Genomic DNA, 17,331 nt, shown 5'->3' with positions numbered 1-17,331 from the left:
CTGAGTCTTGTTCTGTAATTATTTGGTTTTATACATAAAGCAAGGGAGTTGCAAACTTGTCCCCTCCCAAGGATATTTTGGAAATGAGCAAACCAGGCTGCTTTTGTCACACACCCCATCTCCCAGGGAGCATTGGTGAAGTGTTTATGCCACAGTCTTCACTTTCTATAAATAATGAAAGCAAATATTTGCAGTGACTGCAGTAATGTGGCATCAGTCCTTTTCTGAGAAGATTTTTCATACAAAAAATCCCCCCACAATTCTTTTCATGACATTAATTTCCAGAAGAAAAGCTCTTTACAAATAGTAGACTGTCTCTTTAAAAAATACTTCCCTGTTATCCAACAATTTCCCAGGTGAATGAATTGTGCTCATGAATGATACTGAACTCAACTTGCCATTTATATTCATATTTATCTATGAATCAAACTCTTTTTATTTCACTAGTAGATTAATTCAGTATGACTCACATTTGAGAAATAAAACCCATGGGTCTGATTTTGTCCTCATACTTGGAAAAGGGATATGGTTATGAGAGACACCTTGTTTAATTCTGAGTTTGTACAAATGTCGATGTCTGTAGTACATCAGTCAGGGAAAGAGATTTCTGAGCCTTGTTCCCTTGTTATACATGAACAGGGATATAAAAATGTGGGAAGTGTGGAGCAGGTAGGCAATCATAAATTTTCATAAAAAAAGAACTGCAGATTAAGTGACAGTAGCTTAAAGCAAGTGCATAGAAATATTAACTTATTTTATCCAGCACAATGTATAATTAAACTCTAGAGCTTGTTGACAGAGTCTTATTCCAGACTGACTCAAGAAAGATGTTGGGAAGAAGATCAATGTGTAGCTAATCAATGACAGGGATAGATGGAGCTTTGACCTTAAAAATCTTGATATTGCTGACTGTCAGAAACTTGAAATGGTAAATTCTGCTTCACAGTGCCCAGATTCTTGTGTTCTGCTTAAAGTGGCCACTTGGTCACTGCTGGAAAGCAAGTGTTGAGGTAGATGGACTTTTTCTTATATTGTCCTTAAACATATTTTTTTCATAGTTAGCACAGATAGTTCTCAACATCTGTTCTGTGACATCCAGATTGACTTGACAGTATTATAAATATGTGCTTTACCAAAAGTTGTGCAAAAACAAACTGTGGAAACTTTACCAGGAAAGGTTACCTGGCTGGCAGAGGGGGCTGTGCTTTGACCTGTCCTTCTGTAGTAATATTTGTGATTCAGGGCTCCCAGGTCAGTGTCCAGGACAGTGAACTGGCTCTGACCCTAATCCTAGTCTGTTGGGGATGAAATACTGAGAAAGAGTCAAAGCACCCCTGCAAAGGGAAATCCCACCTCCCAAATCCATAGCTACCTACAAGGAGATGATCAGGAATATTCACCTTGGAATCTTTACTGCAGTGGGTGCCTGGAGGATGAGAGGCAAAGGAAAACTGGAATGAGAGATTTTGGACTGATTATAAAGAAAAACTCTGAGGGCAGTCAAGCAATGGAGCAGGTTTTCCAGAGAGGATGGGCAGTCTCCTTGGGAGCTTTGGAAGAATTTACCATCAGTGGTAAGCTCACAGCTGACCCTGCTTTGAGCAGGGGCTTGACCTGAGGCCCCTCCAACGCAGATTAGTCCACGTTGCTTTGTTCTACCTTAACAAGGACAGGTGTCAGACTTATTTTCTTGGAGATAGGGTTGTTCTTTGGCAACGAGCAAAACTGTGTCTAAAAACATGCTCGTGCACCTGATGGAAAACCCATTTCTTTAGTTGGGAGGGGGAGTTTGCTCTTTAAAAAAACCATTGTGTGCCTGGGTCTGGTTCTGAAGGTTTTGCAGTTGAGCATTTTGACAGCCTTCTTTTCAAGTTTACATTCAGCCCTTGCTGGTTGCTGTAATTTCACTTTTCAAACAGCAGCGAAGCAGCCCCAGCCGAGGTCTGCTGGGCGATGACGTTCCTTCAGCTGTCGTTTGTCAGAACACACTCATGTAATGTTAATGAACAATGTGCAAAGCCATTAAAAACTCAATTACAGCTTTCTTCTTTACTGCAGACGTGAGGGAACGCAATCATAAAGTGCTGATGTGTAAACACAATGGCCACCATCTGCTGCAGAGCAGCGCTTCGGCTCCAGAAAGACGGGATGTGTTGCAGATGCACCAATAATAGGACGCTTATCAAGGCATCATTATGCACCAAGCAGGGGAAAAATTGAAATTTATGGCCAGCTAGAGAGCACTTCATGGTTTAATCCCCCAGTTTTCGGTGGTATGTTTAATAACTAGGAGAGAGTGGCATTTTGTGTTGCTGCCGCTGGAGCGGGTTTTTGAAAATGAATTTATTTACCGTCCTCCCGTCCTCCTTCCTTCTGACTGAGCTGGGCATAACACTTTCATTTTTAGTTATTCAGGGTAAAACCAGCAAGATATTAATTAATCTGACTTGTTGATCCGGGAGCACCAAGTTTAATTGACCCGATATTCAATTTGTTTTAATGAGCTTATGCTTCTGTATCCAATAAACATAGAAAATAACTCTTACACAGCGTAGAGAAGCTTTCCCCCCCCCCCCCCCCAAACTAATTTTTTTCAGTTCAGTGTTGACTTTGACATTTGAACTTTTCTGGATGGAAGTAAACAAAACAGTGAGGCTAAATGATATTTTTGTTTCTTCCGTTACTATTTTTCCCAACTGGACATGCAAAGCTCTTAAATAAGAGTTTCTCCAAGATACCTTTTATTTTATTCAGCTTCTTGCCTGGAGACATTTAGGAGGCTTTCAGTCATCTGTTGATCAATAATTTCCCTTTGTGACATATTAATTCATTCCCCAGTTCTTTGTATAAGTGGAGAATGTGAAAAGTGATTTGTTGGTGCCAGGCCAGATTGTATCTCCTTTATTTGCACATACAGGCCTATAAATTGGGAATAAGTCCCATCAGCTTCAATTCTGTGCTCAGCCTAAAGAAGGTTGTCAGGCTCTGAATCACAATATGTCAATTTTTATTAGGGAATAAGGAAATTATAAGGAAAACCTCATTTGTCTTTAAAAGGCCAGTTTAATTTGGTTTTGGTTTATTTTTTTCCTGTTGGGAACTGTTTTTATGATCTCTCACCTGCCCCTAAGTGGTGGATCCTGCCCAGACAAGCTCCACTGGACATGGATGCTTTTAATAGGATAGTAGATCTTGGAGCATGTAGAGCAACTTTGTGAAGGTCCCAGAGGACAGGATACCTGCTCAGGTTCACTCTGTGACAAGAAAAATGAAAATGTGTGTATTTGGAGGCCGATTTCCAGGGTATAATTTATTCACAGCTGAATTTTCTAGGTCTTCATATCCTTGCACCCAACAGCAATGACTGTCCTGATGGAACTCTGAGTTTTCTTCCCCAGCATGGCCAGGCTGGAGGTGGCTCTGTGAGATCCTCTGGTGTGGGCCATGCCTGGACCAGCCATGGGAAGGGTTTGTGGTGGGAGCTGCCACACCAATCCCTGCAGAAACAAGGCCTGTGGTACAGTCAGTAGATGACAAACTCATTTAAATCCAAAGTGAGTACTTTCCTGTGACAGACATGGTACTGTAAGTGGAAATTTTTCATCTTTTCCACTGTCATATAAAATCATGCCTCTTATCAGGACTTTCCTTGAGACAGTTATGTTTCTTATACTGTTTCCTCCTGTGTCTCTAGAAGTGTTGCATTAAAAAAATCATATGCTATAAATAGGAAGCTGTGAATAATTTGCCCGTGACAATTGTTTGTAAGGCTATTTTTTAGTAACTAATTATTTTACTAAGTGCTTTTTGGTGCATGGGTGCTTTACTTGCTGGTGTTGTCAGTGCTGGATTCAGGCTCCCCACTCTCCCCAGAATTGTCAGCAGCTGCACAAAAGGCTGTTGTCACTGCTAAGAGATTGTGATTCATTTTTTGTGGGTGGCAAAAAAATAAAATTGTAATTATTGCTTGGAACTTCTTATAAAAGCTGATTTTTTTTTTTTCTCCCGGAGGAAAGCTCGTTATTTTTATATATGAACCTGTAAAAGTGAAACACTCCCTAACTTTTCCTCTCATTGAAACACTTCCCTCCCCCTTTGCTGCTCAGGACTGTATTATGTTAGACACAGTGCAGGTTCTGAGTAGCTCTTTAGGAAGTGTCACAATCAGCCTTTTACCAAACCTAATTGTTCCAGGTTTCCACCCTGTTGCCTCTCCAAGCCCGTTGGCAGTTGTGCTTTCTGATAATTTATTGTCTCAGGTCATAGAAACAGAACTCAAATTTCAGTGTCTCAAAGGTTTAGTTTATTTGGGTAGATTTTTAGGAATAGTCTGGATGTGGTATGTGCTGAAGAAGAGGATTTTGTGGTTAACTGGTAGCAGAATTACACCAGCCTTGGACATTTGTCAGGATCCTGATTATTAGAGAGAAACTCTAATTGAAAAGTTTGGATTCAGCTCTTACATTTCTCAAAAAAATGTGAACCTGGAACTTCTTGATTTGGGTCCATTTTGGTTTTCAGCATATCAAAATGAAGGACAGGATTGCCAGAGACCATCTTGCCTATAAATTTTCCTGTTTCTTGTAGAGCCTCTTCCCCAGCTGTGCTTATTGTACTCGAATTTTCCAAGGTCTTTAGAGTGTAGGATTTTTTCTTCTTCTTTTTCTTTTTTTTTTAAAGATTGACTTCCTTCTGCGTCCGTGCTTGTCAGTCCTTTACAAAATGCATATATATCATATAAACACGGGGGAAAAATACATTTTTTTGTGAGAGAAAGTTGCTCATTCTATTCTAAATTTCAAACATGTGACTGTTCACTGCACAGAATTGATCCAAATGGTTGTGTGGTCACCCTGCTAGGATGGGGAACAGGGGAAGTCAGAAGGTCAGAAGTGAGACAGGACTTTTCAAGCTCAGTCTTCTGAGCACTGTACATTTGTAGCATTGCCTTGGCAGCAGCATCAGAGCTGAGAGTGTCAAGAGGGCTGTGCTTGATGAAAAACTTTCATTCCTGGCTGCTGACACGCAGAATTCCCCCCCTGCCCCTGTGTCTCAGTGTTTTCTCCATCTTTTTCTGAGTGTGAGTGTCTGTGCCCACATAAAGGAGATCCTTTAAACAGAATTGAATCAAATAACTCTGATAATGTTCTGCCTTATTGCCAACATTTGTCACCTTGATGCATCTGTGAGGAGATGAGTCGAGGCACGATGTGCTATAAAATAACTGCCTGATGAATCAGAATGTGAGTTCAACATCGAGTGCCGTGGTTAATATGATGCAAGATTCCAGGTGAACAAACTCATAAATTGCCTTACTATATATTCCCCTCCCTAAATTCAGCCTGCCTTCCCTCCTACAAGAATAATTGGCCTGTTGCATTATTACAAGTGGAGATTTTGCTCTTCTGCCAACAAGCCTCGTTCGTCTGGGCTCTCAAAATTGGGCTTTTCTCAGCACAGCCTTCAGAACTTTCAAGAGCCAGGGTTCACAGGCGTAGATTGGCATGAAGTGGGCAGGGGCACGTGGGCAAATATCAGCTGAGAATTTTGTCTGTTGTCGTAGTTTTAGTATTAAATCACAGAATTGTTAAATCTGGAAAAGACTTTTAAAGATCATCAAGTCCCAGTAACCACCTCCATGTTCACCACTAAACCATGTGCTCGAGTGTCATATCTGCACATTTTTTGAACACTTCCAGAGGTGGGACTCCACCACTTCCTTGGACAGTCCATTCCAGTGCTTTACAACCCTTTCCATGAAGAAATTTTATCTAATATCCAATCTAAATCTCCTCTGGTACAACTTGAGGCCATTTCCTCTTATCCTGTCACTTGTTACCTTGTATTAAATATGCCTTTCAGGGGCTGTATGCAGTAGGAGAACCTTGTTGCTGCTTGAAGTGGGAATGGGCTTTTCTTTGGAGTGACTTTTATCACAAGGTGCTAAAATAACACAAGCTAAAACGGTACTTTGATTTTGATTTTTAAGTTACCCAACTAAAGTGATTCTAGTTGGCCCCGAATCCACCAGTGTACATACCCTGCAATTTTAATATCCTTTCATTCTGCTACCTAACAACGTGCATCAAATAGCTGGTTTGAGTTCTTCGGATGAATGCTGTGGTTTGTGGCTTCTGAGGGAATCGCCGAGTGTAAAACCGGAGCTGTTCACACTGAAAAAGCCAAGCAAACCCACTTTCTCTCCTCTTTTGGCTCTCCCCCCGTAGGCTCCTTCATGATGGTGAACAGCTCTGGGCGAGCATCAGGGCAGAAAGCCCACCTGCTGCTGCCCACCCTGAAGGAGAACGACACCCACTGCATCGACTTCCACTATTACCTGTCCAGCAGGGACCGGTCCAGCCCCGGCTCCCTCAACGTCTACGTGAAGGTGAACGGGGGCCCCCAGGGCAATCCCATCTGGAACGTCTCGGGAGTCGTGACGGAGGGGTGGGTGAAGGCAGAGCTGGCCATCAGCACCTTCTGGCCACATTTTTATCAGGTATGTGTCTGTGGTGGTTTTCTCTCCCTTTGCTTTGTTGTTAGCAAGAGGTGTTTTGTAAATCGACTCTCGGCTTCTTCCCATCCAGATAAATTCATGTGTGGTGGTTATATCTTGACATGTTTCTTCCCACTTCACCCTTTCTCTTTAGTTGTTTTCAGGTCACAGAGGTGATGGATGAGAGTCAGATTATTAACAAGTTAAAAGCCCCTTGTTCATGATAGAATGGGCACATAAACCAACTTGTACTGGCACTTTCCATGGCCCTGTGTAATTGTAAATACAACTGAGTTTCTAGATGTGTAACTGTACTTTGCATAAATTTGCCTGAACTATTTTTGGCCCTTGGTTGGTTCCATAAGAAGTAATATTTCTTCACTCAGCTTTACATCTGGACTTTTCCTGTGTCCATATGAGGGGGTAGCATAATAAGCTACTAATAAAATCTTGTACCGTGGTATCAACATAAGTATGTTCTTCACCAGATCCTCAGTTCCTCTTCTTTTTAGCATTTCTTGTAACCTAGTTTTATTTATTCTGTTAAAATTTTATTTTTGAACCAAGCATGAAGTAGAGGAATGCAATGAATAAATTGGTTTTCTGGTTATATTAATTTTACATCTGCTTGTTAGTTGCCCACTTCTAACTTCATGTGGCAACTTTGCAGCCATTGTTTTAATTTTAGTTAGATAAATTTGGACACAGTGGACTCACATATTTCTTGTTAAGTGTTAAAGGAGTATTTTTGTGTTGTTTTATGTTCAAGACACACAAAAGAAAAAAACCCTGGCAGGTAATTGCATCCTAAACCTTGCAGGAAATTTGATGTACATACGATACTAATAAAAGGCATGAGTGAGGTGGGAATTAAGACAGAACAAACTATGAAAAGGCAGCAAATAGTCTGTGGGTAGAAAGCAGCAGGTAGAAAAGCCTCTTTTTTTTTTTTTGCTTCTAATAACTGGGTAGGAGGTCTGTAAAATCTGAGCTGAAGCAGAAGGGCTTTAATGTTCTGAAAGAGTTGTGGATATGGGCAGGATCCATGGGAGGAAGGGATGAAGAGATGCAGATGTGTGCAGAGTGGTGTTTTAAGGGCAGGGCACAGCTTGTCCCCTTTCTGAAGGCTCACCCTGAAGTGCTTCTGCTCCAGCTGAATTAACAGGAACCTGCTCCTGCACCAGGATTTGCTTCCTCGGAGCTGCTCCCCAGAGATGACAGGAATGATCTTTCACCCGTGTAATCAGTGCTTGAAAAACCTGGAAAAGCCAGTCTGATCTGGCACTGAGAGGCATCCTGCTCTCAGATATATCAATAGTGGGCTTCCTGAGCCTCACTTAGGTCTTTTACAAGTCCTTTTGCAGGTCAAGTTTGCTTTTCCTGGGTTAAAAAAAATCCTTTAAATCAAACAAGAATTTTCCACTGCAGCACGAAAATGAACAGTTTGGAAGGCAGCAGTAACTGCCCAGGAGTAGCTCCTTCCTGGAAAATACAAGGGGCTTCTTTTTTACTTTTTGGTGAGTCAGAGCGATGTTTCCTTCTATTTATACTTATATTATTATTCCTTAAGAGTGGCTTTTACAATGTGAGATCTGTCCCACTATTCTGGGGGTCTAGGAGACTGATCTGTCTTCAGTCCCTGATTTTATAAACTGTCTTGTTGATGGTCTGCAGTCCTGTGAGCTTCTACGTTTAATCAAGGTTTAAAAAAATATAAAAATAAAGAAAAAAGAGAACTTTAAGCTTGCAAAAACAAAGAGGAAAAATTATCCGTATTTGGCAGCCTGAAGTAACAGTTCTTGCTAAAGGAGTCCAGAGGTGGCAGGACAACAAAAGCTTGGCTGTGTTGCTGCCTGAGGAGTGTTTCATTTCACTCTCAGGGTCTGGGATGTGCCAGTGGAGTGTTATTTAATAAAATCCCAGGATGGTTTGCGTTGGAAGGGACCTCAAAGCTCATCCCATTCCACCCCCTGCCAGGGCAGGGACACCTTCCACTGTCCCAGGTTGCTCAGAGCCCCATCCAACCTGGCCTTGGACACTTCCAGGGATGGGGCAGCCACAGCTTCTCTGGGCAACCTGTGCCAGGGCCCCCCCCCCCCCCCCCTCACATTTGCCATTTATCTGTCAGCCTCAAATGAAAATTGCAGTCCTGGAGAACTCTTTGTCTGCAAGAGGCCTGAGAGCATGTTCTGTGTTTTGAAAGCACTGGCTAACGTGGGAAAAACCAGCATTTATCCTGAATATTGAAGTGTGCCTCAGGCAAAATGTGGATTATACTCTTAATGCACAGAAACCTCACCATCCTGAATTGTGAGAAAAAAACAAACCTGGAGCTCTCTGCCCTGGCTCTGGGGCTTCCATGAGTACTTGGAGCCTTGGAGATGTGACTGATGGAAAACTTATCCAAGCCATTTGCCAGAGGTCACGTTGTAGGTCTGGCAGTTCTTTGCAAGGGTCACAGGAGTCATCTGGCTGCAAGAAGCACTCTGCTGAGACAGAAATGTAGGGCTGGTGGAGATTTATCATGCCTGCCCTAGAGTTACTTGCACTTGGATTCCCAGCCTGCAAATGGTTTTAGTGGAACGAAAAAAAGCCGTTAATAGTTCGTGGAGAAAGGTAATACTTGTAATCTTGAATTACTGCTCACCACGAGGATGAACTCAGTCCCAGAATGCACCAAGGGCAGCACTAGAGCCTGGCAGGAAGGTGTTTTTGTGATGTATAGCAAGGAGTGTTATTGATCCAGGCCTGGAGAAAACTGTTGTACCACACCAGATGAGCTGCTAACACAGACATTGTGGGTAAATCACTGCCCTGAAATGTGGGGCTGTTTATTGGTGAGGAAACATGAAATGGGTTTGTATTTGCAGTTCTCAGGAGCATTTAAGGATGTTTTTTTAAGAGTGAAGCTTGGTATTTTGTCATCTTTATTAATTTCTGAGAAGTTCCTTAAGTGCAAGGCGTTGTTGAACGTCTTTCTCAACCATTCTGCTGCATTTCCAACTGAATTTAAAAGGACATGAGCGATACTCAGTGTGAGATTTGCAGAAATGGGCCCCCTAAGCATTTATTCCTGCCTTTTCCTCATGCTGGGTCTCAGTTCCCTGTTTTTAGGAATGCCTGGATGCTTCCAGCCTTCTCACTTTGATAGAGATGCTGCAAAACATAGAAAAAAACAAGAGTGTGGAAGTTTGAACTGGGAAATAAAAAGAATATCTGAGTGTGACACAGAACAGAGAATAAAACAGTCACCCAATATTGGTTGAGTTCAGAGCAATCCTCTCCTCAGTGGATTTTGCACCAGTGTACATGGATTTTTTTAGAGGCTGACTGTTGTTACTGGATTAAATTACATTGTGCTGTATTAAAGACCCTGTACATATTTGGAATTAACCAAAGACAATTCTCTGTGTATCAGTGCCTACTCTTGCCACACACTGATAGCTGATGCCAATGCCTTGGAGTAGTTTTCTTCCCAAGTTCTTGCAGGAAGTTGAAAATCAGTTTATTGTGGCTTTTGGCTTCTCACAAATGCAAAACTAGAATAAGATTTTGTAGCTCTAATGTTGCCCTTTAATTCAAGCCTGAAGGGATTTGCAGCAGTGCCTTGTGTGACCTTCCCAGTGAGTGTAATTTTTATCAGGAATGACATTTAATTTCTAAAGTAATTATGATTCCCATACTAAGGGCTCCTGTTTCACACTGTTATTTTATATGGTCCCTAAAAAGCCTATCAAGGACCTTGATAACACAAAACACTTGTTGATAGATTATATCTTCCAGAGACTTGCTGCTTCCCAGCACTCCTTGGACAACCAGTCTCCTTGTTGTCCAGTCTCCTCTGGAGCAGAACTTTGTTTCTACAGCTTGTTAACACTTGAACTTTTCTTGCTTTGTAGCTTTGCCAGTTCATTTTTGTGTTCTACCTGTTTTTATCATGTTCTGGTTTTTTGTTGGTTTTTTTTTAACATGAATGTATTTGAGGAGATCTCACATCTGGCTGTGTTTTGAATCAGGGGAGCAGATCTTAGTCATGAAAACACGAGTAGGAATTATGCTCTGGAAATTAGTAACAGCAGTTCTGCACTTAGGAAGGACATAGTGGTCTAAATTCAGAGCCAGGGCTTGCAGTGAGCAGCATTTCAGCAGCTGAACCTCTTACTGTATTAAATCTTCTGATTAAGGAGATGAAGAAGCAGCTGAACAGTGACAGGCTGGAAATGCCATCTTTTATTTAAAATTAAAATAAGTGTTGAAAACTGGTTTTAAATAGATAACTTTGTGTTCTGGTAGTGAATTTTGGAAGTTACAAATTACTGAAATCCTTTCTCCTCTGGAACAAGGAGCTGCACTAGAACACTGCTGTAATGGCAGTAGCTGTGCCAGCTGAATGTGTTAATTAACTCTGCCCTTGAAAACCTTATACTAGTGCAAAAATGAGCAGTTCAGTACAGTGTGAACATTGCTTCAGTAGGATGGAATGAAACTGGGGATATCCCTTTCAAATGCAGGGACAGAACCCATTACATCTCCACCCATTCAGGTTTTTAACATAGTAGAGGAGAGCACTTCATTCCTTGGGGAAGAGAATCACTAATTTGAGTGATAATCAGCCTGCAATTTTCTTTTTTCTGTTGCAGTTTGACATTTCTAAGCTTCCCATTCCTTGCAGAGTCATAGCATGATTCAAATTGGAAGGGATCCATAAGGACCATGGAGCCCAACTCCCTGCTCCTTGCAGGGCTACCAAAAACCCAACCTGAGAGTGTCCTTCAGATGCTCCATGAGCTCTGACAGGCTTGGTGTCGTGACCACTTCCCTGGGGAGCCTGTTCCAGGGTCAGACCTCCCTCCCAGAGCTCTTTTCCTGATGTCCAGCCTGACCTTGCCCTGACTCAGCTTTGTTCCATTTCCCTGTGTCCTGTCACTGGTCACCAGAGTGAGATCAGCACCTTCCCCTCCACTGCCTCCCTGGAGGAGGTCAGCAGTTAAATTAGTTTTAATGATCTCTTTATCAGTTTTTTAGCTTGGTTGTTTTGTTGTCTTTTCCCCTGCACTCCTGTATATTTTTAGTAACAGGATACTTCAGGGCAGCTTTCCAGGTAAAAATCACAAACCCATAGGGCGGAATGATATTTTTGTTCATCTGTGATTGAATATCTGTCTTTTCAGACCCAAATTAGTGGAATGCCTTCATTATCCAGATATGTAAATAGTAAAAAAAATGCTAGTTAGTGTACCATTAATGTAGTGAAATGCTACATTAATGTGGTTTTTAAGAATATTCCTTCTCAGATCATGATATTCAATCCAGGGAAAGGCAGAAACAACTTATCTGGGAGAATCTTATTTCAGTCCAGTAACTGGAATCCAGTGTCATCCTTTGCTCATAATTTGCTTTCTAATCCTGCAAGGGCCTGCATGTCCAATCAGGATTTTCCCCCAGAGAATCCAGGCACAGTTACTGATTCAGTAAGAGAATTCTATTCATGTACAGCTTTCTCCAATTTTCCAAGAGCAAGATGTCAAGTGATTATTCACTAATGTTCTTGGACCGGTGCTTAAAGTGAATATAGGTGTGTGTATACACAGGGTACCTTTTGCTTTTCCAAATCAGAGACACACACAGTTATCTCTAATCCTAATGAGTGTTGCTCTAAATTTTTGTTTCCCACACCAAACAGATTTGCATTGTATGTACAGACTGAACTGCCCTGGTATTATCCCTTTGTTATTAGTGATTAAATGCCTTCAATGACTCAGACACTGGAATAAGAGCAGAATGTGGTGAAATGACTAATGTAGGTGTTCTTTTTAAGAACTTTTTTCCTTTCTTTTGTGTTTCAGGTGATCTTTGAGTCGGTGTCTCTGAAGGGACACCCCGGGTACATTGCAGTGGATGAAGTCAGAGTTCTCGCCCATCCATGCAGTGAGCACTCCTTGTTTTTCTGACTCTATTGATGTGTTATATGCCAGGCTTTGCAGTCTGAAGGAGTGATTTACTCCACTGGGTCAGCACTAAAATGTCTTATGTCCCCTCCAAGAGCCCTAAAGACACTCAGACTTGCATAATTACCCCACTATGCCAGCTGTGCAAAAGTCTCTCAGTCTCCAGCTAGAGCCAGGACTTCTGTGGAATTCTCTCTTCCTGTCTTGTTATGAACACATAAAACTGGTGGTTTTATTATTTTTGAATCACATTGCTGTAGAAAACAATCTGAAAAAAAAGGTTCTCATAATGACCTGTGTGGTTGACTTAAGAAAAGAACCACCAGGCTGTTTCAGTGTTTCCTTGGCAGTGTTTCCTGTCCCAAAGGTCAGTCTCTCTCAACAAATGTTAAACCCACTCAGCACCCCCTGTAAAGATATTAAAATAAATCTTATTCAGAGAGGGGACTTGCACAGGAGTAGAAACTAATGCAGGTTCATTAAGTTGTTCATAAATGTTGGTGCTGTGTTTTTTCTATTGCAGCTTCAACAATAACTTTAAATTTATTTAGTTATTTGTTACATTCAAAGAAGTCTTGAGCCCCTGTCTTTGACTCTGAACTTGTTTGGTTTCTTTATGCACCTACAGTGTGGCTTGAGGACTTTGCCTATATTATGTATATAATATGCAGTTCATTGTAAAGATGTTTTATTTACAGCCCCTCTCTGGCTCATGGTTTCAGTAAACCAGTGACAGCTGCTCAGAAAAAAAAAACCATGTTGATGGAGTGAAATCACTGGTTTTCCTGCAATCAGAATGTCAAAGAACAGCTGCCATTCAATGTGACAAACATGGTTCTGCTCAAGTTTAACAGGACATTTCTGATAACTGCAGGGTGGTTAATTGCTGTTTAAGTAAATTATATTTGTATTTACCATGTGCTCGCTGCTCAGGCTTTTGGGTGCATTTACTTCATTAAGAAATACTTACAGTCTGTATTAACCAGATGTTGCTGATAACTGGCAGCATCCAGGCAAATCCCCAAATGGTCTGTGTGCCTTCACAGCCTGCTGGGTGATGGCTGGTCCCTTTGCTGGGAGAGAGGCACTGAACAAACCATGGGGCAAAGCCTCAACAAGAAAATGAGGGGATTTTAAAAAGTTAGGCAGGATGCTGTGTTACACTTCATTAAGTAAACTGATTTTGAATAATCCATTTCTCCAAGTATATTCAGGTCCTTCTTCAAAAATAAGGGCTTTTTTTGCAGAGTCAACACCAAAATTATTCAAACAGGGTTGTTTTGTTTGTTTTTTTTATTTGATTTGCAGCCTGCAGCACACAGAGGTCATTACAAGCTGCAAGTTCTCTGCAGTCCCTGTAAATGCTTCTCCTGTTGTATTCCCAGTGTTGCTTTAGTTGTTCAGCAGTGACAGTCACCAGGGTAAATGTCACCCATTCCCTTGTACAGGCTTTGCCCCTCAGGCTCGTTTTACAGTTGTTATAAAACCAAACACGGGGACCACGAAGCTCCCTGTGACCCTGGAGGTTACTGAAATCATTGCTCTTATTTCTTCATCTCTGCTTTACCTTCCCAGGTGACAGTACAGCCCCCAAACCAAGGTATCAGCAAAAACAGGGAAATGCCCCTAATGACACAGTAATGGGCAAAAATAAATATATTGCTGTTGCCTTCCCCCCCATTTGTCCTGTGAAGGGGTGCACTGGAGTATCCATTGTCACTACACTAAAAGCTCGTTGGCTCTGTGCATGAGCCCCTGCCATCACAGGATATGCTCCAGAGGCTGGGCAGACCTCAGGACCAGGATTTTGGGATTGGTGTGACTGCACCCTTGTATTTAGAGCTGCCTTAGAGCTGCCCACTGCAGACTGCAGGCAGAAATTCCTAAATTTGGCCTGAGAACACCCTGTAGAACACTCTGACTGTCACTCAGAGGTAGTTTCCCAGTAAACCTTGATGCATATTCCTGATGCTGAGCAAGCAGGATGGTAGAGAGTCACTGTCCTTCAGGAGCTGTCAGCAAACTGAGTGTGTGGTGAAGGGGACACAGAGGTAGATAAAAATATTTGACATGATGTATAGATGTGTGTTCTCTGTTCATGTGTCTGCAGTACACAAACATTTGTATGTCAAGCCTCATGCACAGCCACAGATGGCCACATTTTTTTTCAAGCTCTTTGACTGCAGCAGAAGGAGACAGGTTGGAATATCCTCTGAAATCATGGATTTCATCAGTGTCTAATCATACTAAAAAATGTAAAGATGAAGTTGAAAGCCTCTGACCTTTATAGGCTTGCAAGGCTATTCAGTGTGTCCTACTGAAAGTTTTCCAGTGGTGCACAAACCTTCTGAAGCCTGGCAAGAACTATGGTCGCTTAAAGGTGTCAGACTCACTGCTGTAATCTTGTTTATGATTTTGTAATTTCAATTAGAGATGTAACTGAGTCTGGTATTTAGTCAAAAAGATAATCCTCTGATCTAGGTCCTTTGTGAACAAATTGCATGTCTGCATTTTAATACCACTGGTTTAATTTTGAACTAATGCTGAATTTAGTAACGGCAAAACACTGATATCAGTGATCTTCAGCTAAACCAGTGACACAGTGCTGTCAGTTATATGAATATTTCATTTCATATCTGATTTGATATTAATGATGCATTATTCTAAAGGTCTAGGACGTATTTGATAGTCAATAAAATAAAAAGGATGAAAGACCCCTGTGAAAATGCGGTTTGGGTCAGTCACGCTTGACAAGCACCGAAGCATTTGATTTTTCTTTGACCTTTTTAGAAACACAGCTTTCTGAAGAAAAGAAATGACTCAATCACTCTTTATAGCAAGCAATAAGAAATCGTGCCAATGACCATGAACTTGTGATTTGATCCAAATCTGTGTTTTTTAGATGTGCCAGGGCTCTCTTAAGATCCCTCAGGCCATCCTCCCTCAGATCCATCACCCACCTCTCTCTGCAGGGAGTAGTTAAACACTGAAGGACAGATTGATTTTGCAAAAACACCTTGTCAAGGACAGCCCTGATGCCTTGCTGAGTGTTTCCCTCTGGGGTGGTGTAACACAGTCACTGCCTTGCTCTACCCTTGCAATACTTTGCCTCTTTTGTCAGGAAAAGCCCCTCATTTCCTGCGGCTCCAGAACGTGGAGGTGAACGTGGGACAGAACGCGACGTTCCAGTGCATTGCTGGGGGGAAATGGTCCCAGCACGACAAGCTCTGGCTCCAGGTAAAGTAATGACCTCTTTTGGAGTGTTTTTTCCTCTTTGGTTTGGTTTGATTTGATTGTTTTTTGCAAGTAAAATGAATAGGTAGAGGAAGACTGGGGTGCGGGGCAACATCTTTCCATTGAGACCCTTTGAGAACTGCCTTAAATAATTTCTAGGTGAGAGTTTAAGGTGACAAAGTGCAGAGTCATGATACAGAAAATGGAAAAAATGGCCAGGACAGCAAAATTCTGGTTTCAAACAAATGCCCATGTACCTGTAAACACTCAGTCATAAAGCAGAGGAGACAGAACAAGTCGAAGAGCTCTTCCCTTCTTGTTATGCAATCAGCTTTCCTCTCACCCTGCAGAAAGGTTCTTAGCCTGGAGTCAGTGACAATATGGTAAGAGGAAAACCTGCTTTAAGGTCTGGGATGACTTACCTGCATAGTGAAAACAGGCAAACCGAGTTTGTACCCACTGTGTTTCTTGCTCCCAGTTTCCCTTGGCTGTGTTAACAGCAGATTATTTTAGTTACTCACTAAGAGACCAAAACATTCCCCCTCTGGGTGTCTTATTTTCAACCTACTGGTTGGACTTGGGAGTCTGGGTTCTGCTCTTCATGTGGGTGCAGTAACACCCTTGAGAATCCATTTTCAGAATTAGAGATGGAACAGACACCAACCTGAACATCCATCAGCACGGGGAGTGTGTGTTACCCAGTGAAGGACAAAATTGTTTCCCCTGCCCTTGGAAGTGCTCTGATATGGGGACTCCCAGCATTACCATTCCAGAAGTTTATAAAATAGTTGAATTCTTAAATGCTTCATATGGCAAACAAGTCAAGAGGATTCTCTGGCTGTGTGTTGGGCCAACAGAAACTTTCAGAACACTTAAGCCAGTTAACAGGTTTTATTCTCAGCTTGGGCAGATGTGACTGAGGGTCTGATCACTCCCTGTTTGTAACATCTGAGGCAGAGAGGAAGGGCCTTTGCAGTTAAATAATTAACAGATTTTGTCAAAACTTATAATTGACTTCAGACATTTTAATAAATTTTAAAAATAGCATTTTCAAATTTAGTTTAAATAGAGGAATTGGTTTACCTAATCACAAAAATTAAAATCAGTACAGGGGAAAAGGCTTAGGTTGGTGGGAAATGTAGTTGGCATTATGAAAAAATGATATTACAGTCAGTAACTGTGCTCTCATCACAGATGTTCTACTAAAAATCACATTTTTAGCTGAAATTTCTTTACCTGTTGTGTACTTCTAGCATTCATGGAGTCACATTTTTGGCTTATTCTTCATCTTTTTTTATTTTTTTTTTTTAGTTCTTTCAGTGAAATCTTTCCTCAGTTATGATTAGATGTGTGTAAAAACAGTTCTGACCTGGAAGAGTATAAATCTTTCCCTTTGAGAAGCAGAGTTTTGGAAAGAAATCGTTATTGTTGTTAATGGAAACCTGTTTTCCATTCTCGAAAACTGAAACATTTAATGAAAATAACCTTGGAAACATCCCCAAAACCTCATTACTGGAAACCAGCAGAACAGCAGTGTGCTTTCCTTTGAAATTCCCAATAAACTAGACCAATGAGCAAGTTGACATATTTATGCTGTGGGGAACTATTCCTAGCTAATTCTTCATCTGTCCCTTTTCCAGTTGGAAAAGTGTA

At 41.5% G+C, this 17,331-nt stretch overlaps 1 protein-coding gene across 8 annotated transcripts in view; it reads left to right on the top strand.

Moving 5' to 3' along the window:
* Positions 1-17,331, top strand: part of PTPRT (protein tyrosine phosphatase receptor type T) — a 467,492-nt gene that overhangs the window by 181,679 nt on the left and 268,482 nt on the right. For all 8 annotated transcript variants that reach the window (XM_064674278.1, XM_064674284.1, XM_064674277.1 and 5 more), the window contains exons 3-5: positions 6,228-6,499; positions 12,343-12,424; positions 15,566-15,681. In XM_064674278.1, the coding sequence (XP_064530348.1) occupies positions 6,228-6,499; positions 12,343-12,424; positions 15,566-15,681 (470 nt within the window). The remainder of the gene's footprint in view (positions 1-6,227; positions 6,500-12,342; positions 12,425-15,565; positions 15,682-17,331) is intronic.

The sequence above is a fragment of the Pseudopipra pipra genome, chromosome 17 (assembly GCF_036250125.1).
Source record: "Pseudopipra pipra isolate bDixPip1 chromosome 17, bDixPip1.hap1, whole genome shotgun sequence".
In the NCBI taxonomy this organism is placed as follows: Eukaryota; Metazoa; Chordata; class Aves; order Passeriformes; family Pipridae; genus Pseudopipra; species Pseudopipra pipra.
The sequence above is the reverse complement of the archived record's forward strand: the minus strand, read 5'-3'. Positions and strand labels throughout refer to the sequence as shown.